This window comes from Neomonachus schauinslandi, chromosome 11, assembly GCF_002201575.2.
Source record: "Neomonachus schauinslandi chromosome 11, ASM220157v2, whole genome shotgun sequence".
Lineage (NCBI taxonomy): Eukaryota > Metazoa > Chordata > Mammalia > Carnivora > Phocidae > Neomonachus > Neomonachus schauinslandi.
This window is the reverse complement of record NC_058413.1, coordinates 57526853-57551781: the sequence shown is the minus strand read 5'-3', so window position 1 is coordinate 57551781 and position 24929 is coordinate 57526853. Positions and strand designations below refer to the sequence as shown.

Sequence of the window (24929 nt, the reverse complement as noted above, 5' to 3'; positions counted from 1 at the left end):
TCGGCATTGCAGTAATGGCTGCTCCCGGACTTGCGACGGGTGGTGGAAATTGGTTTTCGGCTTTGGCGCTCGGGGTGACTCTCTTCAAATGCCTTCTCATCCCCACCTAGTAAGGACCCGCTCCGCGGTTGGTCAAAGCGGGAATGAGAAGCGTGGATGCCCGTGGGTGGGAGGAGGAAAGGGAACTTGGAAGTCATATGGGCGTCGTTTTGCTTCCCCCTCCGCCGATTGATTGTTACTTGACCTGAGAACTAGATCATAGCCGTGGATGGCTGGCTTCAGGATTGGCGCTGTCTGACTTCAGTGTTTCTAAGCCTTGGGTCCTCAGCCTTAGTGCGCAGATTAAGAACACCCACCTCCACCATTCATTCAGTGGTATTTATCAGTTGCCTGCCAGCTAGGCACTAAGTCCTGGAGGTGCGGTGGTGAGAAAGACATTTCCTCTTCTTGCCCTTGATAGAATTTGTGGGGGCAGATAGACAAAAACGATAGTTTCAGATTGTGATAGGATGGATCTATGAAGGAAATAGAGTGACTACGGGTCAAGGCTTTACTCTTTTAGGAGGTGATGTTTAAGTTAAAATTTGGAGGATGAAAGAGAATAAGCAATGTAAAAAGCAGTTCAGGCATAGGAAAGAATTAAGTATGAAGGCCCTGTGGTAGGAAAGAGCTCAGAGCATTCTGGGAATAGAAAGTGGCCATTGTGAGTGAAGAGCATTATGGAAGGAGGAGAGTGGCACAGAATGAGGTGGGTAGTGGCCAGATCACACCAGGTTAGACTATTTTAAAAATGGAGGGGCACGGCTGGGAGCATGGAAACCAGTTAGGTAGGAAGCAACCATCAAGTAATGTGTATACTGTGGGTACTCAGTATTTATTAATATTAGCATCCACCATCTCTTCATCCTTCCTAACTCTTATGCAGTGATTTCTCCCTTCATTCCTTTTCTCCCTTCCCTCTAGGTCTCCCTACCCTTTCCCAATTTAGGTTTTGGTTTACTGGTATACTTTGGTTCAAGTTCTTGGTGATATTCTGTTGGATATGGAAGGAAGAGCTGTATGTATAGAGCGTACATTCATGCTGACGTGTATATGTAATTATAGAAGCAATGAAGTGTGTGTGGGTTTAGCAAAATGACTTACAGAGACTTAGAAAAAGGAGTTGGCCAGTCAAACTTTCTGCATAAGTGAAAGTAAATAAGAAACATCTTCCTGCTTTAAAAGCAAATTGGAAAAATTGTTCTACAATGTAAGAAATTCCTTTCAAATCAGAGTGAAAGGGTTTTTTGGTTTTTTTTTTTTTTAGCTGTAAGTCTGTGCATTTAAAGTGATATGCTTTAGTGACTTGCTTTAGTTACTTAAGCCTAGAGACATGTCTTCAGGGTTGTTACTTTGAATACCACTCTTAGTCCAGGATTAAGAATACGTAGTTGTAGTTAATGCTCTGCTTCTCAGATTGTAAAACCTGGGGATGTGAGAGGGAAGCTACAGGATAAATGTAAAAGTAGTCAACAAAGTGTTAACTGCTTTTTACATACCAGGTACTGTGGCTAGGCACTACAGGAGAGGACAAACTGGATATGATCACTAACCCCCTAAAGGGTGTAGTTTTGTAGGATAACAGTTCCAGAAACAAATCAACGCAAGTATGTAATTACATTACTACACTTGTGTTAAAAGCATTACAAAGGAAAAGAATGGGATTCTATAAGAGGACTAACTAGGGGGACTTACTTTAGATTGGGTGTCAGGGAAAGTCTCTGAGGAATTGACATGTAGTTGAAGGCCTGAAGACACGCCCAGTACATATCTTTTGGTAAACATAGGTAAATGCATTTCTGTTGAGTACTGTGTATGCTTAGAAATGGAATTCCTAAGTCATGAGATCAGTTTTGAATTGTGATTTTGAGGATTCCGTAGGAAATTAAGGTGACATTGTCAGCAGGAATTTGGGGATGTCTATCTCTAGAACTCAGGAAAGAGATCAAGCTTGTATTGTGGTATGGGAGTCATCATTATACAGTTGATAATGGACGCAATAAGTATGAATAAGATTGTCCAGAACAGAGTAAACTGCATAAAAAGAGGACCAAGAACTGAGCCTTGGGGAACATCGGCATTTACTTGATGAATATTGGAATGGAAAGCCATGAAAGAGACAGAGAAGGTTTTGGCTAGGCAACTCAGGAGAGTTGCCACAGCAAAGGTTGTATACAATGTTGGGAAGTGTTAATCGGGTTTTACTGCAGAACTCATAGTTGACTTTGATGAGTAGTTAACTCAGCAAGAATGTGTTGAGCCCATCCATGTATCAGGTGCTATTCAACACATGGAGGGGAAGTACACCAGTGGACAAATGGAAAAAAAAAATTATTCTAAAGAGGGGAGAAGAGTACAGAATATGCCACGCCAAAATAAGCCTCTGGCATCAGGATTATTTGGGGCTGATTATTTGGAGAAACTGCAGACACAGGAGAAGCTCTAAAATCAGAGAAGTTACCCTTTTGTAAGGAAAATTTACATTAGAAAGGGGGCCTGTACTGGAGAGAGAGCTGTGATGGGAGATCACTTTTTCACCTCAGAGACTCAGCAGCTGGCAGAGCAACCTTGGTGCACACCAAACATCCTCTTCTGGCTTCCAGTGAATTGCCTTCGCCCCATTGGAAGGCCCAGGCCCCTATCCCTTTCCTCAGCTCAGGGTGGTATATAAGCCTCAATCATTTGGCTGCCTTCTGAGTCTCCTATCTTTCTTACGTCTTTTGGGGCTTTCATACGTGCATGTGTTATTAAAATTGGCTTTTTTTCTCCTGTTAATTTGTGTTATGTCAGTTTAATTCTTAGGCCAGCTACAGAATTTAGAAGGGTAGAAGAGAACATGTTTCTTCCCCTGCAGAGGAGATGCTTGACTATATTTGCATATAGTGAGGAATTTGGAGACATGGGAAAGGCAGGGAAGGGGCCTTTTCCCAGCTTCTCTGTCGGATGAACTCCTACTTATCCTTGAAGATCTAGCTGGTGTGTGAAACATTTCCCAGATAATGAATTTTGTTAGAATTCTTTGTGAACAAGAGTAAGTCACCTCTGAGCAATAGCCAGAGGACCTCCCTTATGAAAATGTATGGGCTTTTGATCAGCCCTTTAGACAACTCCAGGAGCCTTTTCACTTACGTATAGATCCCCAACTTTTCCAGAAAGCAGTCTGGCCTTCAGATAAGTGAGGTGTTTCAGGATTATGTAATGCCTGTTTGTGTTTTTATAGGCTCATGAGCTATGACTATATAGGAGTGTTAGTCCATTTAAAAGCATAATTTTAGAAATGTGAAATCGAGGGGTGCCTGGGTGGCTCAGTCGGTTGAGCATCCAACTCTTGATCTCAGCTGGGGTCTTGATCCCAAGCTGGGATCGAGAGTTTAAGCCCTGAGTTGGCCTCTATGCTGAGTGTGGAGCCTACTGTTAAAAAAAAGAAAGAAAGAAATGTGAAATTAACAAATGTGACAAAATCTCATTTCACTCATCTGATTGTTTTGAGTAGCCATTCTACAGATTTTGAAGTACACCGAAACTGGCTTGCTATCACTCACAGTTTGCCAGTATCACAGTGGTATTATGAGGTAAGTTTTAATTTTCACTTTTTTGGTGGCTTATCTTTTACAATGATGTGTGATATCATATAAGTATTACTGACATTAAAACACTTTTGCAAAAAAAAAAGTTTTCTGTGTGATTATAGGTATAATTAATCTTCAGAAAAATTGTGCTTTTTCCTCTTCTCTGCCCTCTGGCACTATTAGGGAATCCCTTTACTTCAAAATGAGTTTCCCAAACTATACATTGGGAATTACAATATTTGCCACACCTTTTTTGAAAGAATTGGGATTGAGAAAGAGGAAAAATTGGATTCTAGACCTGGCTTTGCCACAGCATAGAAAATATATTTCATTTCTCTGAGCCTTAGTTTCTCATCTGGCACATAAGGATTTGGAATGAATTATTTCTAAGATCCTGTCTGTCCCCAGTATTTAGTGATTTATGAGAATGTGATTTGTAGGCTTCTGGTAATATACAAAGCATTCTCTTCTATTATTTATAAAAACGATGTATTTTTATTTCTGGTATGAATTACTAAGTTGCATATGATATTTCATGAAAAACAGACCTCACTTCAAAAGTGCCTTGATCAGAAACAGCACTCTGCTGCAGGGAGATTTTTTTAAGACAATCTAAAGTTTTCTGTGAATTCGTTCTTGCTTTTTGGGTTTTTTTTAGCCAGATCAGAATAGTCCTTAATAGCTGAAAAACAATTGACCTAAGGGACCAAGTTCCTTCTCACATAATAACACTATAAGTATTTGATAGGAATATTAAGGATCTGTAAGTAATTTCTTTAAAGTATCTACTTTAAAGTATTTCAGTTTGCATGTATGCAGACTAATTAGAAGACATCATATGTGGCATAGTGGTCAAAAGCTTGCAGACTGCCCCTGTGTGACTTTCAGCTCTGCCACCTAATGCCCATGCTGGGTGACCATGGGCACACTGCTTGACCTCTCAAAGCCTCAACATCCCTGACCATTAATGATAATAAGTATTAGAGTGAAGTGAATATAATGCTTATAATACTTAGCACAGTCTTGGAACAGAAGTGCTCAGCAAACATTATTAAGGGTTATTAATAATTAGCACTATTCATATAATGACCCTTGGACTATAAATGAAAAGGCAGCCCCTATCTCCCCTTTCTCTCTGACCAGTCCCTCTTTGTTTCTTTTGCTAACTCTTCCTCACCTGCACACCCTTTCAACAGCTGGTACTCTCTAGGGTTCTCTTTGTGGTCCTTGTTCTTTTAATTCTGTATTTCTTTCTGGATGTTCTCCCTCCTTTACTTCTATAATTTTCACCACTGTCTCTTAGGACTCCTAAAACTCTATGTAGGCCAGCGCTATCTTCTTTATCAGTTTATTTTAGATAAAAGAGACTTATGTAAAAGATATTCTTGGGGCACCTGGCTGGCTCAGTCAGTAGCGTGTGCGACTCTTAATCTCAGGGTTGTGAGTTCAAGCCCCACGTTGAGCGTGTAGAGCTTACTCTAAAAAAAGATATTCTAGTAATCGTATACTTCTTTATTCTTCCTGCTCTCCTCAAAAATAACAACAAAAGCCAACAAGGAGCAAAACTCAGTTGTGGGCAAGGCTTGACTATATGTGAGAGGAGGCTCATAGTAGGAGATAAGGCTGGAGAGGTACATGTGGTCAGGTCTGGAAGGGTCTTTCTGCCATACTAAGGAGAGTGAACATGTGAGCAGTGGACTGCTTAACTGTGACTTCTTTTTTTTTAAAGATTTTATTTATTTATTTGACAGAGAGAGACACAGCGAGAGCAGGATCACAAGCAGGGGGAGAGGGAGAAACAGGCTTCCCGCGGAGCAGGGAGCCCGATGCGGGGCTCGATCCCAGGACCCTGGGATCATGACCTGAGCCGAAGGCAGACGCTTAACGACTGAGCCACCCAGGCGCCCCTAACTGTGACTTCTAACCTGCCTTTCTGCTCTGACTTCAGCTTAAATTGATTGGTCTACTGATTGGGAAAGACACAAAAAGACCCATAATAAATATTTATGGAATGAACACAGTTGTTTTGAATCTTCATATGAAGAGGTTGGATGTTTCTATATTTGAAGATACAGCTCTTGGAGAGAGCAAGATAGAGTCCCTCGTGTACAGCAGTGTGGTAAGCAGCCAAGAGCGTTGCAGCTAAGACCAGATACCGTGAAGCCAGCACAGGCTGACGACAGCCAGAACTGATAACCAGCAGAACCAAAAGAAGCCTGCAAAGACCCAAGACTGATTAGACTCATTTAAAAAGGGAGGACTTTTGCAGCAAATTGTCAGACTCTCCAGACATTGAATGCGGTGAAAAAAAGGTCAGCGTCTGATGAGTCTGATGGTTTGCTGCAAAAGTTCTCCCTTTTTAAACGAGTCTAATCAGTCTTGGGTCTTTGCAGGCTTCTTTTGGTTCTGCTGGTTATCAGTTCTGGCTGTCGTCAGCCTGTGCTGGCTTGACGATATCTGGTCTTAGCTGCAACGCCCTTGGCTGCTTACCACACTGCTGTACATGAGTCAGTGCTTGACATAAGTCATTGCTTGACATGAGTGACTCCATCTTGCTCTCTACAGTTCTGTTGTAGTAGCTTAGAACTAATGGATTTTGAGTCAGGAGACCCAGATTTGAGTTCCGGCTCTACCAGGTATTAGTTAAGTGGTGGAACTGTTCACTTGGGAGAAGATGATAGCTAATAGCTTCACTGGCTTCCCAAAAGCGGTTTAAGTAAGAAAATGGCCCCAGATAGAAATCCTTGAGGTCAAGAGAACCTTCAGGCCTAGATTTGGAAAGTCTTTGTGTGGGGAATAGGGATAGCATATAGAGACCCTCTGAGTGGTTTGGGATTGAGAATAGCAAAGAAAGGACAGGGACACTTTGTTTTGGAAAAATGACCATCTCCCAGGCAGTACCTGTCCCTCCCAATTTTTTTCAACGCTTCCTGGTCCCCATTTTATTTAAAGTAATAAACGTGTCAATAAGATAAAGTAGGCATGAACCTTTTACACTTCCTATAGAGTAAGTGGCTCTTTAAGTGTAGAGTGAACTCTGACATAGAAACTGTAGCTGGGAACTGCTGATGTTAATAAAGTCCAAGTTGATGTTGACTTTCTTGGAATTACATGGAGCAGTAATTTCTCAACTTGTTTCTTTTTTTTAAGATTTTATTTGTCAGAGAGAGAGCGCACAAGTAGGGGGAGTGGCAGGCAGAGGGAGAGGCAGGCTCCCTGCTGAGCAAGGAGCCCCATGCGGGACTCCATCCCAGGATCCTGGGATCATGACCTGAGCTGAAGACAGACACCTAACCAACCGACTGAGCCACCCAGGCATCCCCTAAACTTGTTTCTTAAGTATCTATACCCTAGCAAGAAAACATTTTTGAGCATTTACTACTCAGTGTGAGTTTATTTATAAGTTATAAAAGTACTGCTTTATTAATACACTGTTAAAAATAGGCATTAAGGGCGCCTGGATGGCTCAGTTGGTTGGGCGACTGCCTTCGGCTCAGGTCATGATCCTGGAGTCCCAGGATCGAGTCCCGCATCGGGCTCCCTGCTCGGCAGGGAGTCTGCTTCTCCCTCTGACCCTCCTCCCTCTCATGCTCTCTGTCTCTCATTCTCTCTCTCTCAAATAAATTAATTAAAAAAAAATAGGCATTAAAAAGGATGAGATTAAACGATAAAGTTTTCTAATTTTTCTATCTACAGTTTAATAGCTCATCTCGTTTACAGTCCACATTGGAAACCTGGGATTAGGGAAGGAACTTTTCGTGAGTGAGAGCTTAACGGGTAGGTTCATAGCTTGAGTGCCCTAGACCCAGAGCCTCTGGGTTTGCCTCTTCTGAGGCTTCTACATTTTTATACCTGCAGGGGGAGTAGTTAGGCTACTTCTTATCTGGACCTAAAGTTGTCATTTATCCTTACCACAAAGAGCTGACAAGTAGTTTATTTATTTCCTTAAATAATGTGAGTCTCTCTTAAATAAGAGTGAGTCTCTCTCACCTCATTTTATAACACAGAACAACCCTAAATAGTAGTCCCTGTGGACACCCAGTTAGTACCCAGTGAACCCTCAGTGCAATTCCAGAAGGAGAGGAGTTTGCCACTGAAAAGAGCAACAAGTGCAGAGTAGAGAGATTATTACGGTCTGAGCTTTTAGAGGTGCCAGGTACAGGTTTAGTTTTAGGGACATCCTATGGTGATAGTAATAATTTTTAAAATGATAGTAAATAATATTTATTGATATTGAGCTTGTATCTGGTTCAATGCTATGTAAACAGTATTTTATATGTGTATGTAAAATTTAATGCAATAACCCATGAGGTACGTACTATCATCCCTGTTGTTTGGATGAGGAAACTAAGACTTAAAGAAATCTAGGAAACGTAATATCCTGAAGTTATATACTTCATTTTCATATACTCTGTATTTCACATGATCTGCATTTTCGTTTACTCATTAGTGACTGCTCATTCACTTAACTAATGATTATTTAATAATATATCAGGCACTTACTAAATGTTCAGAATACAGAAATGGCAAAGAATGGCATTTGCTCTCTTAACCTCAGTATCTCATAACCTATTGGAACAAAAGATAAATAGCATTTGTGTTGCATTTTGTCATTTATAACTGTATTTCATATGTATTATGTCAGTTAGCCCTTATAATACCTATTTTACAAATAGGGAAATGAGTCCAAGACAGAACTTGAACCCAAGCTAGTGAATCATTTATTATGTCATAGCTCCCTTTTTATATTTAGACGAGTAGCATCATATCATTACCAAGCTTATTCTTGCAAATTTCATTAACTTCCTTTGAAATATACTTGATTCTAGTTAAGGAAATTGAAGACCATATTAAATAACTTAGGAACCAGGTTTTGGTGTTCTGCTCAGTCTTACATAGGAATTACTGTATTAATTTTGGTCATTTTTTTAAGTTTATTTTTTTTATTAATCTCTACACCACATGTGGAGCTCAAACTCACAACCCCCAAATCAAGAGTCGCACGCTTTTCTGACTGAGCCAGCCAGGCACCCCCTAGGTCATATGTTAAATGCAGTTTCATTTCATATGCTTTCTTAAAGACTAGAGAACGAGGATTTTCAATCTTTACACCCTCTTTGTTTATTCAGGTATTTTAGGATACGTTCTCTCTTTGATTTTTACCACAGGCAACTTCAGAATGGACCTTGGATTACCCCCCTTTTTTTTGCATGGTTTGAGTATGCCCTGTCACATATTGCCAAATATTTTGATCAAGAGATGCTGAATGTCCATAACCTGAATTACTCCAGCACAAGGACCTTGCTTTTCCAGAGATTTTCTGTCATCTTTACAGATGTACTCTTTGTGTATGCTGTCCATGAGTAAGTCTGAGAATGTCATTTTGTGTGGAAGGTGTTGAGGACATAATACAGTGTTAAGTAGTATTAACTGGTTCCTCATTTGGGGGAAACAAAATTCGTATAATAACAAATGTTAGAACAGTCCCAAACTCTGTATTTGTGTTTTAAACTGTACAGGTAGTAATTACAGTAAACAGTCTAGCTGAATCGTCTGGAAGAAAATGTGGGATAAGGTGGGGTTACAAGGCAGAGGTAGAACAAGAGATTGTGAACATTGTGAAAAGTAGTCCCAAGTAGAGTTCCATCACCATTTCTCCTGCCTAGAATGGTTCCGTATGCTTTTCTTTCCTTTCCGTATGCCCCCAGAGGCTTCTGTGACCTACCCTATTCTTTCGGATACACACACATACTTAGAGCACACCACACTCGTGTACACACATGCATTGTGCTGACCACCAATGGAGTTTCCACTCTAGTAAACTCAGGAAACCTTACTGAGTGCTTTTGGGTTTTGTTTCTGGATTCTTTCCTTCATGAAGACTCTTCATTAATTTTAAGTTACATTTATATTTTATATTCTTATGCTTTGTATCTCTTATTATAAATTAATTTTTAGTTGAATACACATGTATACAATGTCTTGCACAGTGACTTCCAGGTAGTAAGTTCTCAGTTACTGTTTGTTTCTATTCTATCCGAATACTTAAGCCTGCAGGTATGATTGTGACAGAGCACTAACTGTGTCCCTTCAGTGACCCTTGTCAAAAATGGATCTTTTCTCTTTGTGAGGCCCTGAACCCTTGCCCCATTCAGGGAAGAGTCCCTTGGGAATGTTTTAATCCCTGATCATTATCATGGAGTGTTTCCTATTTAACACCTTAACTTTCAGTCTGTTTATCACCTAGCAAGAGTTGGAAAGGAAGGTGATTTGTGATGTACTCCTTTAAACTCAAAACCTTTGAATTCAAGCTCCCAGGGCAAGTGTATATGTAGGCAGAAAGAGGAGGAGTAGAATTCATTTCCATCTGCAATGTAGAGGGAGCAGTTAAGTAAGATAAATTGTTGAGACCTATGTGCCAGTTTCTAGAATCAGGCACCAAGTATAGATAGTAATTTACTTAATTTTCTCTATTACCCTATAAGGTTACTGTCTGTTGATGAGGAAACAGTCTCCATGGAGGAAAAGCAGGTCACTTTTTGCTAACCCCTCTTTAATTGCATCGTTATTGTCTATTTTTTTGGCTTAGATTTCTGTTTTTAGGATTTGCCAATATTCAAATGAAAACACATTTTTAAAAATCTTTTTATAGGATTATACATCTGTGTCAAAATTTTGGAAAACAGAAATGTAACACATATATACAATGCATATAAAGTAAAAATGACCCATACTTCTCCACTTACAGCTATCACTGTTAACATTTTGGTGCATATTATTTCAGCCTCTCTTCTGTGTCTGAATATAATTTTTATAAAATAAAAATAGGATCATAATTTTTGTCATCTGCTATTGTCACTTAATAATAGATCTTGACCTTTAAATGATACACGTTTTTAATAAATGTTTTTAGAATTATTTGGACAATCAGGAGCTATAAGTTCATGGCTCTATTTTTAATTTGAGTGATATATATATATATTTAGAGTGCTATATCATCTTGGTCTGCATTTTTTTTTTTAGTACAGTTGACACACAATGGTACATTGTTATACTAGTCTCAGGTATGGTCTGCATTTTTTACTCAAGGACTGAAATAGTGTGTGCCCTCTCAGTTTTCAAAATCCTTTTGGGTTTATGGTGGTTGTTTTTTAATTTTTCGTTTTATTAAATGAAGACTTTGTTTCAAATCAGCATAGCTGAGAAAGAGACATGGAACTGGCCCTGAGGTCTTTGTTTCTGCTGTCACCTTCTTAAGCAGTCAAGAACAGCATGGACAGTTTATCAGGAACAGCTAGTAAAATGTATTTGAGTGTATCAGAGTATACTCTGTAATAGTATTGTGATGTTCTAATGAAGATCAAAGTTGTTTCTGCTTCCTTCCTCCTGTTTCAATGTAGGTGCTGTAAATGCATTGATGGGAAAAAAGCAGGTAAAGAACTTACAGAGAAACCGAAGTTTATCCTATCAGTGTTACTGCTATGGAACTTCGGGTTGCTAATTGTGGATCGTATCCTTCCCTTACTTATTCTGATATATACTAAGTATAAGATCAATTATTTCTACAATGATGATTCTGAAATGTGAGCTGCTTTTGAAAATGGATGTGGCATGGGTCATTGGGTTCCCCAAACTGGTGTCTATGGGTTCTCCAACTATACCAGATTCTGGTTGTTAGAGCACTTTGTCTCCGAAAAGTTAATGATGTTCAAGAACCAGTTAAACCACCAGTAAGTAAAGCAATATACTGGGGTTTGTGGTTGACTGTCTTTAGATTAATACGTATATCTTAAATAGTTCTATAACACATTATTCTAAATACCTTTTCTAAGAAAGGGTCTACCTCAGTGTTGCATATGGGAACAGACAGGCCTTCATCCTTTTCTGCCATCTTGGCTTACCACATATTAACAAGCAAAGTTCTTAAATCTAGAAGGTTTGAATGAAACTAAAATCTTAATGATAGAAGCCTAATATTTTATAATTTTCATACAGGTAGCCACGTGTGAGGAAAACACCCAGACTTTGGTTCAAGTCTGACCTGGACTCAGCTCTTAGCTATGGCATCACAGTAGCTTTAGGCTATATATGGATTAATGGCTCGAGCTCTGACTTCCTCACAGGTTCATTGTGAGGCTTACTAAGTAAGGTTGTGTATAGATACTCTAAAAAAGGGGGTGCTGCATGCTAGCGGCCTTGAGTGGCTTTTAGGCCCTTACTTTCTCATCCCTAAGTCTAAAAAACAGAACCAAAAAACTTGCCCTGTAGCTGCTAGGTCTTTAAGGTAGAAAAAACATTGGAAAGTTTCCTGGTTTTCTTCTTAAATGTAAATTTTTTTTATCCCCTATATAATCCTTGGCACTATATACATTTTAATTAGTCTGTCTAAGATTTGACTCTGTTTCTGAGAAACATATTTATGAGAAATCCAAATTGGGAGGAATATTTTTGTTTTTAGTTTGCCCATTAGGAAAGCATTTGCATTTTTATACTCAAAAAATCTGCTGACACAGTTGAATTTGAATTTGGTATCCTTGCTTGTCTTTCCTTAACCTAAGCCCAGATATTCATTTCCAGTACAATGGTTTTTTATTTGGATTAATGTTACTCTCCATTGCACGATTATTTCAGGTAAATGCAAAATAGGCTGATGAGATTTTTTTCCCCCTTAGGTCTGACTTTGAGCTTATAAAGGCAACAGTATAATGGGTGAGGGGCAGACTTATTTGACCAACTGTTTTGAATTGCCAAGTGCAACAGACACTTTCATTGAGTGTTTCTCACAAATCCCGTCTCCTCTTTTGATAATAACTTTCTTCCTTTTACGTGTAGACTCAAAACTTGTTAGAGGGTAGCAGGCCTGAAAAAAACTTGAGGTGCTATATTTGGTTGGAATCTTTTTTTTTTTTTTTTTTAAAGATTTTACTTATTTGACAGAGAGAGACACAGCGAGAGAGGGAACACAAGCAGGGGGAATGGGAGAGGGAGAAGCAGGCTTCCCGCCAAGCAGGGAGCCCGATGCAGAGCTCGATCCCAGGACCCTAGGATCATGACCTGAGCCGAAGGCAGACGCTTAACAACTGAGCCACCCAGGCGCCCCGGTTGGAATCATTTATCTAGGAATGAAATCTTCAGTTTTACAATATAATAACTGATGGTAGGGTTTCACCATCAGAAGTAGGTAGCATAGTGTAACAGAAAGTATGGGATTTTGGAATCAGAAGACTTGAGTTGAAATACTGACTGACCCTAATAAACTGTATGACTCAGACAGGGCTCACACAAATGCATTGACTGCTTTGGGTTAGGTACATTATATATAGTATCTTATTGAGTAAACCTCACAACTATTCTGTGAAGTTATTATAATTATTACCCTCCTCTTTGTAGAGGAAGAAATCAGAAGTTCGGATTTCTGGACCACCCCTCTGTACTCTGGCTCAGAATCCTTGCATCGGGGTTTCAGATTCTACATGGAATTTTGATTCACAGTCAGGTTTGGGAACCATTAACCCAAAGCAAGTCATTTAACCCCCTCAGCCTCAGTTTTTGCATCCATAAAATGAAATGTACCCCCTTGTCACATTGTTATTTGTAAAATGGGGCTCCCCACTGGGGCGCCTGGCTGGCTCAGTTGGTTGAGCATCCAACTCTTGATCTCAGCTCAGGTCTTGATCTCAGGGTTGTGAGTTCAAGCCCCATGTTGGGCTCCACACTGGGTGCAGAGCCTACTTAAAATGGGGCTTCCTACCTCACAGGGACTTTGGAAAGATCAAATTTGATAATCTGTTTTAAAGTTCTTTGTCAACTATAAATGTCTGGATAAGATTTTTCTTTTAACCATAAAAAGCTACATAGTACTTAGAACATAATTGGCATTCAATGATTGTTGAATAAATAAAGTTTAGCTATAGAACCAGCTAGACCTTCTCTGAATTTAAATAAATTATAAAATGGGTGACGAGAGATCTGAAAGCCCCCCATTCTCTTTCCTTATCATTCCTCACTCATCTATTCTAGACCACACCCAATGAGAGAGTGAGAGAAGGAACCTGGCCTTTCAAGGTCCCTTTGACTGTCTCCTTGATGAACCACAGGAACATTATCTCATTTGATCCCCAGATTCCTGTGAGGTAGGTAGAATTCAGATTTATTTAGTTATAGCCAACTTGGGATTTTTTTGTTTATTTGTTTTAAATCAGACCACCTTTAGTTTGTTAGGGTCAAGTACTGTACTTGATGCCTTCAGCCTGGTAGTACTATATGTTACCTGATCTGTAACAGCAGATTTAAATGGTTCTGTGGTAGCATAACATCATATGTATTCTTTCGTACTCTCATTCCCAGCTCCTCCCTGGAAATCAATTCCAGCTGTTGTAAAACTGTAAGGGGGGGGCGCCTGGGTGGCTCAGTCGGTTGAGCGACTGCCTTCGGCTCAGGTCATGATCCCAGGGTCCTGGGATCGAGTCCCACATCGGGCTCCCTGCTCTGCGGGGAGCCTGCTTCTCCCTCTCCCACTCCCCCTGCTTGTGTTCCCTCTCTTGCTGTGTCTCTCTCTGTCAAATAAATAAATAAAATCTTAAAAAAAAAAAAATGTAAGGGGGAGAGGGAGAGGGATTGGATTCTCTGGGCTTTAGATCTTTAAGGGGAATTTGTAATGTGTTGTTATGATGTGTCCTGTACCTCAGCGTCAAGTTTAGTATTGAATAAATACTTGTTGCAGTAATGAACTAGGCTCAGTATAAAAACTAACTGGAATCACTTGCCTGTTTCACCTTATATTGCATGTAGAATATTTGCCCGAATTTCAAAAACTTTTTATTATAGCAAATTTAAATCATATACAAAAGTAGAGAAAATAGTACAGTGATGTACACACACACACACACACACGATTATTTTTAAACACATCGCAGATGTAGTATTTCATTCATTAAGTAGTTCAGAATATATATTTTAAAATATGTATTTTTGTTGGTATATCTTATACCTGTAATGGATTGTTTAAATTATTATTTTTTTTTATTGAGACATACTGGACAGTATTATATTAGTTCTAGGTGTACAGCATAGTGATTCGGCAACTCTGTACCTTACGCTATTCTGACCAGAAGTGCGGCTCCCATCTGTCACCATACAACATTATTACAACACCACTGACTATATTCTCTATGCTGTACCTTTTACTACCATGACTTATTCATTCTTTTTTTTAATTTTAAACATTTTTTAATTTAAATTCAGTCAATTAACATGTAATGTAGTATTGGTTTCAGAGGTAGAGGTCAGTGATTCATCAGTCTTCTATAACACCCAGTGCTCATTACATCACGTGCCCTCCTTAATGTCCATCACACAGTTACCCTATCCCCCCACCCACCTCACCTCCAGCAACCCTCAGTTTGTTTCCTATGATTAAGAGTCTCCTATGGTTTGTCTCCCTCTCTGGCATCGTCTTGTTTCATTTTTTCCTCTCTTCCCCTGTGATCCTCTGTTAAAATATGTATTTTTTTTAATTGTGGTCAAATACACATAAAATTAACTATCTTAACCATTTTTGAGTGTATAGTCCAGTATTGTTAAATATATTCACAATCTCCAGTGTCTTTTTTTATTTTTTAATAATCTTAATTTTTAAAAGTAGTTTTAGATTTATGGAAAAGTTGCAAAGATAGTGCAGAGAGTTCCTGTGCCCCTCACCCACTTTCCCCTAATGTTACCATTTTATATAAAACTATGATACTTTCATCAAGACTAAAAAACCGTATTGTACACCTGAAACTCATATAACACTGTATGTTAACTGGAATTAAAATTAAAACTTAAAAAAAAAAAAGACTGAAAAACCAACATTGGTACATTCAGATGTCACCAGTTTTTCCACTAATGTTCTTTTTCTTTCCAGGATCCAACCAGGATACTACATTACTACATTTAGTTTACCCTGAATTTTAAAGTGATATTTCCCTTTTAAATCTCCTAGAAAAGGTATATGGAAGGAGCATTTCTCTTTGCTGTTCTTCTACACTTCAAGCACATCTACCTCTATGTAGCACCAGCTTATGGTATATACCTGCTACGATCTTACTGTTTCACTGCAAATAAACCAGGCAAGTTTCAGTGATAAAAGCAAAACCTTTATTTTATTTTTCTTTGGCTTGGCAGTTTGCCTCATGAGAGGATTTTATGAGGCACAACAGATACCGCTCGACTATTTTTTTTTTTTTTTAAGATTATTTATTTGACAGAGCGGGAGAGCACAAGTAGGGAGAGTGGCAGAGGGAGAGGCAGATTCCCCACTGAGCAGGGATCCCAATGTGGGGCTGGATCCCAGGACCCCAGGATCACCACCTGAGACGAAGGCAGACGTTTAACCAACTGAGCCACCTAGGCATCCCTGAGATACCTCTCAACTATTGATCCTACAAACCCTTTACCCATTCTGACTTTTCTTTGTGCTCTTGCCACATCGTAAAGATGGTGTACTGTCGGGATACTTCTAGATTTAGCACATTGTATAAGTTATCCATGGTTGTCCATGCTCCTACTAATGGTAATGTTGCTTTTCTGTAGATGGGTCCATCCGATGGAACAGTTTCAGCTTTGTCCGTCTTATTTCCCTGGGACTGATTGTTTTCCTAGTTTCCGCTCTTTCATTGGGTCCTTTCCTAGCCTTGGTAAGTCTTATTTTTTTTTAATAAAGTAGTATGTGTTTTTTGTTGTTGCTGCTGCTGTTGTTTAGAAAGAAAATAATAAAACCAAAAATGTATAAAATAAGCAAAACTACTTTTTTTCTTACTCCCCAATGTGACTCCCCAAAAATAGAATGGTATTCTTTCCAACATTTTTGTTCATAATCAGATATGTATGTGTATATTTATATGTTTATATGTCTCTCACACACATAGACACACACACTCAGAATCGATAATCATTGTTCACAGATTTCCATATTTGCTAATTTGCCTAGTTGCTATAATTTATTTGTAACCCCCAAATCGGTACTCGTGGTGTTTTCACAGTCATTCACTGACAGCAAACATTCAAAGTGCCTAGAATATTACGCATGTTCAACAGATTTTTAAAAAAATTGTTCCCTTCTTCCCATACCCTGAATTCCACTAATTAATTTTAATTCCTGCTAAAACTGAAAAGCATCACATCTTTTGTAAAGTCTTCCTTGGGGTCACCTTCTCGTCAGTAGACTTGGATAAGCTGCACTCTGTGTCCTCCTTTGCACCATAAATTCTTCCCTTATTATGCTTCTCTCATAACAGCACGGGACTGGTATTCAGAGTATCTTGTCCCCCCTCAACAGATGAGGTTAGACAAGAGGAGGTTCTGACAACTGCTCAGGATCACACAACTACTTGAAGGAACAAAGACTGGAACTCAGACCTCATAACTTTCCACACACCATGTCACATAGTTCCCTGGTTCTCTTTTTGAGTCTGGAAAAGATTGGTCACTGTTGAATCTCTTTTCTACAGAACCAGCTGCCTCAAGTCTTGTCCCGACTCTTCCCTTTCAAGAGGGGCCTCTGCCATGCATATTGGGCTCCAAACTTCTGGGCTTTGTACAATGCTTTGGACAAAGTGCTCTCCGTCATTGGTATAGTAGCAAGCCTTCTTACTTAGACAATGAATTTGGAAAGGACGAGTCACATTGGAAAATGGAAAACACTGCTTTGTGTTTGGAATGTGTTTGGAATGTGGCTGAAGTGTTTGTTCTGCAGCTGTGCATTCCAGCTTTCAGAATGAACGGGGGAGCAGCTCTAAGAACTAAGATCTTCAGGGCAGTAGACAGACTATGCTCCTTACGAAAGCTGTTTGTGGCCATGACCTTGTTGATCCTTTCCTTGGGAAAAAAAAGAGAGTAAGATGTTATTCGGCAGTTAATCCTGCTTTTAAACTTAGTATGTGCAGAAGGAAAGAAGAATGTATCAGTTGTGACTCTCGGTGTTAAACCAGTAAGGAAAATGATAGCCATATATGAGATGAGAAGAAATGGGAAACCTAGGCTAGGCTTTTAAGTTTGGGTTGTGATTTAAAAAAAAAAAAAAATTAAGATGGTCCTACTGAAAATAATTCATTCTAGAATAACTTGCAGTAGTTTGTGAATATAGCCTAGCTTGATGGGAAATGGTAGGATCAAGAGAAAGGTCGGTAAACTTTGTCTCGAGTGGGCCAGATAGTAAGTAGTTTAGGTTTTGCGGACCACATAAAATCTTTTTGTTTGTTTGTTTTGCAACCTTGAAAAATATAAAAACTCTTCACAGCTTTGGGTCTGTACAAAAGTAAGTCCCAGGCTGGAGATTTGGCCCTCAGGCTAGACTTTGCCAACCCCTGATCTAGAGTCTGATGGGTTGGTTGGAGGCCCACCTACATAAATTACTGGCCATGGCATTGATCAAGTTACTTGACTCTTCTAGTGATTATAATTAGGGGATAATATAAGTGACTGTACCCATGCGCCATGTCATAAGAAACACACAGTAATAAAGAAATGCTAGGTTGTTAGTAGCAGGGGCCTTTGGAGCCAAACAGACCTGGGTTTAATTCTACCACTTACCACTTGTATGACTTTGGACAAGTTACACATCTCTCTGTGCCTCAGGGGCCTGAAAGTAATGGCTACAAAACTCTTGGCACATGATAGCCGCCATTACTGTTTTTGGTACATACTTGTAGGAAATCATAATGTGATATTATCCCTCACCCACTGTGAATCCAGCCTTGATGTACCTGGATCCTTACAAGGAATTTCTTAGCATTTATATTTAAAAAACCTTAAACAACCAGCATGGTATGAGATTCAAGGGCCAATTTCCTTGTCTGAGTCAGGAAACTATGCTGTACCTTGTCTTTTTATATCTGTCTCCTCAAAGATGTCTTACCTGGAAAGTCAGTGGCAGGAAGGTAGTTACTAGCTTTAAGAGAGAATCATCAGACTGAAGGAAAAAGGAAAGAGGTTAATGAATACAAAATATTTTGGTATTCCCTATTCCAATGCAAACAGCTGCTTTGCATTGTGTAATCTGAAGATCAGAGGCATTTTAGGTAGAATAGTACAGAATTTAGTCATACATCTTGACCTTGAAGCAGGAATAAGATTTAGTAGCTTTTTTCTTTTTTCTCAAGGAGTTGGTTGATAAAATATGGTGTGCTATCGATAAAAACAAAACAAAGTATCTACTTATTCTGTAGGTTTAGAATTGAAACTTCTTGATCCCAACAAAATTCCCAAGGCCTCAATGACAAGTGGTTTGGTTCAGCAGTTCCAACACACAGTCCTTCCTTCAGTGACTCCCATGGCCACCCTCATCTGCACTCTGATGGCCATATTGGTAAGAATTCACCCACGGTACCCATTTCTTGAGTTTTCTCTGCTTTTCTTATGTGTGGCTGGTTAATTTCAGCTTTCAAGTTTTTCCAACCATAGGACAGATACCATGGCTGTGATCCTGTTGCAGATTGAGGTATTTCATAGCAATTCTTAGAGTAACTTTGAACACCTTAAGGAAAGATTTACCAGTAAAACCTCTGTGAGAAAGATCCCTCACTGCAGCTGTCAGATCATCTGTTCACCCTCAGATGAGGAAAAAAGAAAAGCCCAGGGAGGAGGGGCAAGGACTGCACTGGGGAGAAAAAGAGAAATGTGTGTAGTGGGGACATCCGGGTTTCTGCTGTTGTTTTCATCCATGGCTAACTAGTCAAAAATCCAAAGTTGTCTGGACTGCATGGATATTTTTGTCTTGATGATGACCGTGAGTTAAGAGAGTCAACAATAGCTGTTTGAGCATCAAACATTGAATCTAACATGAGTCAGATGCTGTTAGGCTTCATTCATAGCTGTTTTTATGTTAGCGAACACATGCTCTCAATTTCATGATATAATTTTAGTGGCATTCAGTATAAATAACTCAGTCCTACCTATAATTACACTCAGCTTTAATTTTGGTTTCTAAATGATCAAGCCCAGCAAGACACCTGACCCCGCTTAATTAAATGGCAGTAATGGTAGGTAATTAAGCTCTGCTGGCCTGCTTGTTCCCATGTTCTAACTAAGGTAAAAACTTTTTTTTAAAACCTCAGCCTCGTAAGCTGCATGTAGAAGGCCATAGTTTTATTATTTTTTTTAAGTTTTTTTTTTGTTGTTAGGATTTTATCTACCCATTTGACAGAGAGATAGAGAGAGCACAAGCAGGGGGAGTGGCAGGCAGAGGGAGAGGGAGAAGCAGGCTTCCTGCCGAGCAAGGAGCTTAATTGGGATCATGACCTGAGCTGAAGGCAGACACTTAACGGACTGAGCCACCCAGGCACCCCCATAGTTTTATTATAAATTACACTCCAGCCCACGAAGCTAGGTACGTCTTTATTAATATGGCAAAATCTAATTTATTATTAGCCCCAAAATGTTTATGGACTTTTGTAGTTAGACCTAATGGGTTCAGTGACTACTAATTAACTAATTCTGAAGATGTAATAAGGGGTTTTACTGGATATCCTAGAACTTAATTTTATCATTTATTATTAATTCTGATGAACAGAATTACTTTAATGACTTAAATATGTATTTCCAAAAACCTTTTTTTCTGAGTAGTTTTTTTTTTATAACTTCTGTTGGAATGTTCACAAAGTGATGAATTATCCCAGTTTAATGGAGAATAGCCTAAGATCTATGGTTTTTCAGAGATGATATAAATTGTATTTGTCTGAACAATGTTTCTGTAAAGCCTATTTTGAATGATATTGAGGTTTTATCTTTGCCTGTTGTTTCTAGCCCTCTGTTTTCTGTCTTTGGTTTAAACCTCAAGGGCCTAGAGGCTTTCTCCGATGTCTAATTCTGTGTGCCTTGAGCTCCTTCCTGTTTGGGTGGCACGTCCATGAAAAAGCCATACTCCTCGCAGTTCTCCCAATGAGGTAAGCAGATAACTCAGTCAGCTGGCATTTATGGCAGATTTCCCAATGACCCTGTTGTTTTCTGTTTGATCTGTCCCTTCTTGACATGTCCCGTGGGATAGGCAAAGGCAAAGATATACAGGAACAAATTTATACTAGGACAGGACAGGAAATTTGAACTTGCGATCCCTGGACCTGTGAAATTGCACGTATTGTTTCTGCATTTTTTTGTTAAGGGGTACTGTAGTGATGAAGAACTATGATACCAGGCTGTTAGATCTGGATATTGAATGGCAGCATAGTATAGAAAAGTGTGGGCTTTGGTGTAATCATATCTGTGAAAATAGGGTTCCACAGTTTCTTGTTAAGTGTTATTAGTCAAAGTCAGCATGGAGTCCATAATGGAATAAAATCTAATGTTTGTATAGCACGTCACATTTTGCAGAACTATTCTGGGGGTTTTGGGGGGAGGGGTATTTTGGGGTTTTTTGTTTGCATTTTTTTTTGAGCCTCACAAAAACCTTTAAGGTAATTAGGATAAGTGGATATCATCCCCTGTCTTAACATCTACAGAAACTGGGGCTCAGAGAGTTTAAGTGACTTACCCAAAGCCACACAGCTAGCAAATAGCACAGTTAGGACTGAAACCTGATATTATTGCTGATTCCCTCGATCTTTCACTGTACCATGCTTAAAAAAAAAAAAAAAAACTAAATGTAATAGTGTCCGTTCTGTATAAAATTAAAGCCTGATAGATGATAATAGAACTTGAGATGTTTCTTAAATCCTGAGAGAAATCATTTAAGCTCTGAAGGAACCATAAGCAAATTTGTCACATCAGTATACCGCTTGACTGGATTCATTCAGCAACGTGGAGTTTCCAAATTAAGAAATATAGCAAAACTTCTAATGTCTTTGGTTAGAATTCATACTAAGCATCATCAGGCACAGGGCACCACCCAAGAGAAGAGCTATAGGGTTGGAAACTCCTAAGTACTGTTTCCCTGGCTACCACCACTAGGCAGCTCCCAATCCGACAACATCCCTTTCTCTGGAGACGGCATTACTTAGGGAAGCAAGACTCTTTTTGAATACTCCCCAGTTCAGTGTGGTACATTCTTCTATCAGTTACTTAAATTTTCCCACTAAATTAATATTCTCAATTGAATTGGACTTGCAGCAAAGATCAGTATGTTATCTTATGCTTAAGCCAGTTCTAGATGCAGTTTATCAAGCTATCTGTAGTGCAAGTTTCAGTTGTTGTTTTAAGGAATTATTTTAAGAATTTTTATTTTTAGCCTTCTGTCTGTGGGAAAAGCAGGAGATGCTTCAATTTTTCTGATTCTGACCACAACAGGACATTATTCCCTCTTCCCTCTGCTCTTCACTGCACCAGGTAAACAGCTTTTTTAATTAAGTAATTAATTAATTTATTTATTTAGAGAGAGAGAGATTTGATTGCCATGCCCTTTTCATCAGGGCCTAGAGATCAATACTATCTGAGTTAAACAACCTTAAAATCTCTTGGAAGAAGAGAGCTCATCCATTATCTTAAATAAAACCCCTACTTTGTCACGTTATCCTCAGTATCTTTAGATGTCACAAAAATGCACTGTTAAGCTCAAAAAGCTTTGCTAGCACTATATAGCTGTGTCAATGTGCTTATTATATTGCCTTAAGTATCACAGATCATTTTCTTACCAACTGAATTATCATCTGTATTTTTTCTTTATTCTTTTAACAGAACTTCCCATTAAAATCTTACTCATGTTACTATTTACCGTCTATAGTATTTCCTCACTGAAGACTCTCTTCAGGTAATCCAAAAAAGTATATTTAAAATTATGTTTGCTCTTGTGAAATGTTTACTCCTAAATGGTCAGCTAAGCCTTTAAAAAATATTTTTTAAGTTGTAACAGTAATAGAACAGCATTACAAAAAATTGGCAAATTTTTTTTAGGGAGAAATTACCCATAATCCTATTACTCTGACATGACAACATAGTTCATGTCTTTATTTTGAGGGAATATTTGAGGAGGGACTACCTAGCTTAAATTAAAACCTTATATGAAAACTAAAAATTGGAATGTAAAATATACAGTATGAGTAAAACCATGTAAATATAGATGCATAAAGCTAAAATACATGTAAAAATTCTTGTTATAGAATTATGGGTGGAATTTTTTTCTCTTTTAAACTTAATATAACATTACCTGTATAATTTTTTTTTAAGATTTTATTTATTATTTGAGAGAGAGAGCATGCATGAGCAGGGAGAGGGGCAGAAGGGGAAGGAGAGAATCTCAAGCCAACTCTCTGCCCAGCGCAGAGCCTGACACAGGGCTCAGTCTCACCACCCTGAGATCCTGACCTGAGCTGAAACCAAGAGTCGGAGGCTTAACCAACTGAGCCTCTCAGGTGTATAATTTTTTAAAGCTTCCCTACGATTCATATCTGATTGTGTCCATGAGCCTCATATACTTAATTATATTAAAATTCAGTTATTACCATATGACCCAGCAATTGGACTCTTAGGCGTATACCCAAAAGAACTGAAAACAGCAGGGCGCCTGGGTGGTTCAGTCTGTTAAGTGTCTGCCTTCAGCTCAGGTCATGATCCCAGGGTCCTGGGTTCGAGCTCCGCATCAGGCTCCCTGCTCAGCAGGGGGCCTGCTTCTCCCTCTCCCTCTGCTCCCCTGCTCTTGCTCTCTTTCTCTCTCAAATAAATAAGTAAAAATTCTTAAAACAAAAAACTGAAAACAGGGACTCAGATACTTGTACACCAGTGTTCATTGCAGCATCATCCTGCAGCATCATCCACAGTAGCGGACAGAGATTGTATGAACTATCTAGAATAGGCAAATTCCCAGAGACAAAAAGTAAGTTAGAGGTTACAGAGTAGGGGTGGGGGAGGAGGAATGGGCAGTGATTATTGCTTAATGTTTCCAGAGATTCTGTTGGGGTGATGACAATGTTTTGAAAGTGGATAGTGGTAATGGTAGCACCACTTTGTCAATCTACTTAATGGTCCTTCCCCTTCTGCTCCTAATGGTCCTAACCTTAAAAATGGTTAAATAGCAAATTGTATGTGATTTTATCAAAACAAAAACATTTTACAAACCATCAGTTGATATTGTTTACCATATTCTGTCTCCAGTAGCACAACATCCAGCTGCCTTTCCTCCTCCAGACGCACAGCTGATTCTCTTGCCAGGTGACGGCGTAGGTGGATGATGATTGGCTGAATTTGGATCGTGGAGATAATGCAGTGCTATATCATTATCAATTTTTTCTAAATGTGAAATTTAATGCACTCTTTTGACTCTAGCTCTGACTGCTCTTCACATCAGGACAGTGCAAGTGGGAAGCTTTAGCTGAGAAATGTTTGCTACACCAAAATGACGTGTTTAAAATCAGACTTTTCTCTCCTTTTTTTCTTCAGAAAAGAAAAGCCTCTTTTTAATTGGATGGAAACTTTCTACCTCCTTGGCCTGGGGCCTCTGGAAGTCTTCTGTGAGTTTGTATTCCCTTTCATCTCCTGGAAGCTGAAGTACCCCTTTATCCCTTTGTTACTGACCTCAGTGTATTGTGCAGTGGGCATCACATATGCTTGGTTCAGACTGTATGTTTCAGTATTGACTGACCCTCCCATCCGCAAGACAAAGAAACAATGAATAAAGGAACTGCTTGGATGTATTCCAAACAATTATTTCATGGGAAATTAATCAGAACTTGAAGAAAGTTGCTGGTGGCATGAACCATTCATTTCAGTTGTTCTGTTTGGAGGACCATTCTTCTAAACTTGGCCTTGCCCAGCCTAGCAACCTGATTGTCACCATGGTGAGAAGCCATTTGTCCTCCAAAAGCAATGAAACACATTTGAAACAAATCTCGCCTTGCCCTGTTAAAATTGTCTGAGATCATTGGACTGCTGTGCTTGCTCAAGGCAAGCAGGGAGTCTACCAACAGCATGATTATTTGTAGCCTGTGATGACCATGGTCAGGCTGTAAAGCATAATTAGAATCATGTGCTAAGGGAAATGTAAATAAAATGCTGTTTTGTATTTCTGGACAAAAATGTTTTGGATCATTACCAGCTTCTACACTTTCCTGTTGGTGTGCACGCAAGCACATGGTGTGCTGTCCCTATTCTATAAATCTTGTTCCAGGAGATTTTTTTTTTTTCCACTGGAATCATACAATGACAATACTCACAAAGCCAGGGGGGAATGTTTAATGAACTGGTTTGGCCTGTCAGCAGAGGCTATAAACCACATCTACGCCTGCATTTAGTTAAGGACATCTTGTCCAGTTCATTTATTCTAACAGCAAGCAGTTAGTTTTTGATAAGGCTGCCACTTCTTAAACTTTCCTCATGTGAACAAACTTAAGTGGTTTTTTAGTGGTTTTTGCAGCCTGG

General features: G+C 39.1%; 1 protein-coding gene across 1 annotated transcript; it reads left to right on the top strand.

Annotated features, from left to right (window-relative positions):
• ALG8 (ALG8 alpha-1,3-glucosyltransferase) lies at nucleotides 1–24697 on the top strand. The gene is given in 14 exon segments (XM_021704628.2): nucleotides 1–109; nucleotides 3533–3611; nucleotides 8777–8809; nucleotides 8811–8971; nucleotides 11009–11118; nucleotides 12172–12239; nucleotides 15592–15718; nucleotides 16182–16285; nucleotides 17099–17219; nucleotides 18815–18954; nucleotides 20391–20530; nucleotides 21808–21905; nucleotides 22254–22326; nucleotides 23952–24697. Coding segments are annotated over 14 exon segments (1581 nt in total). The 5' UTR covers nucleotides 1–14; the 3' UTR covers nucleotides 24184–24697.
• The last annotated feature ends 232 nt before the right edge of the window (nucleotides 24698–24929 follow it).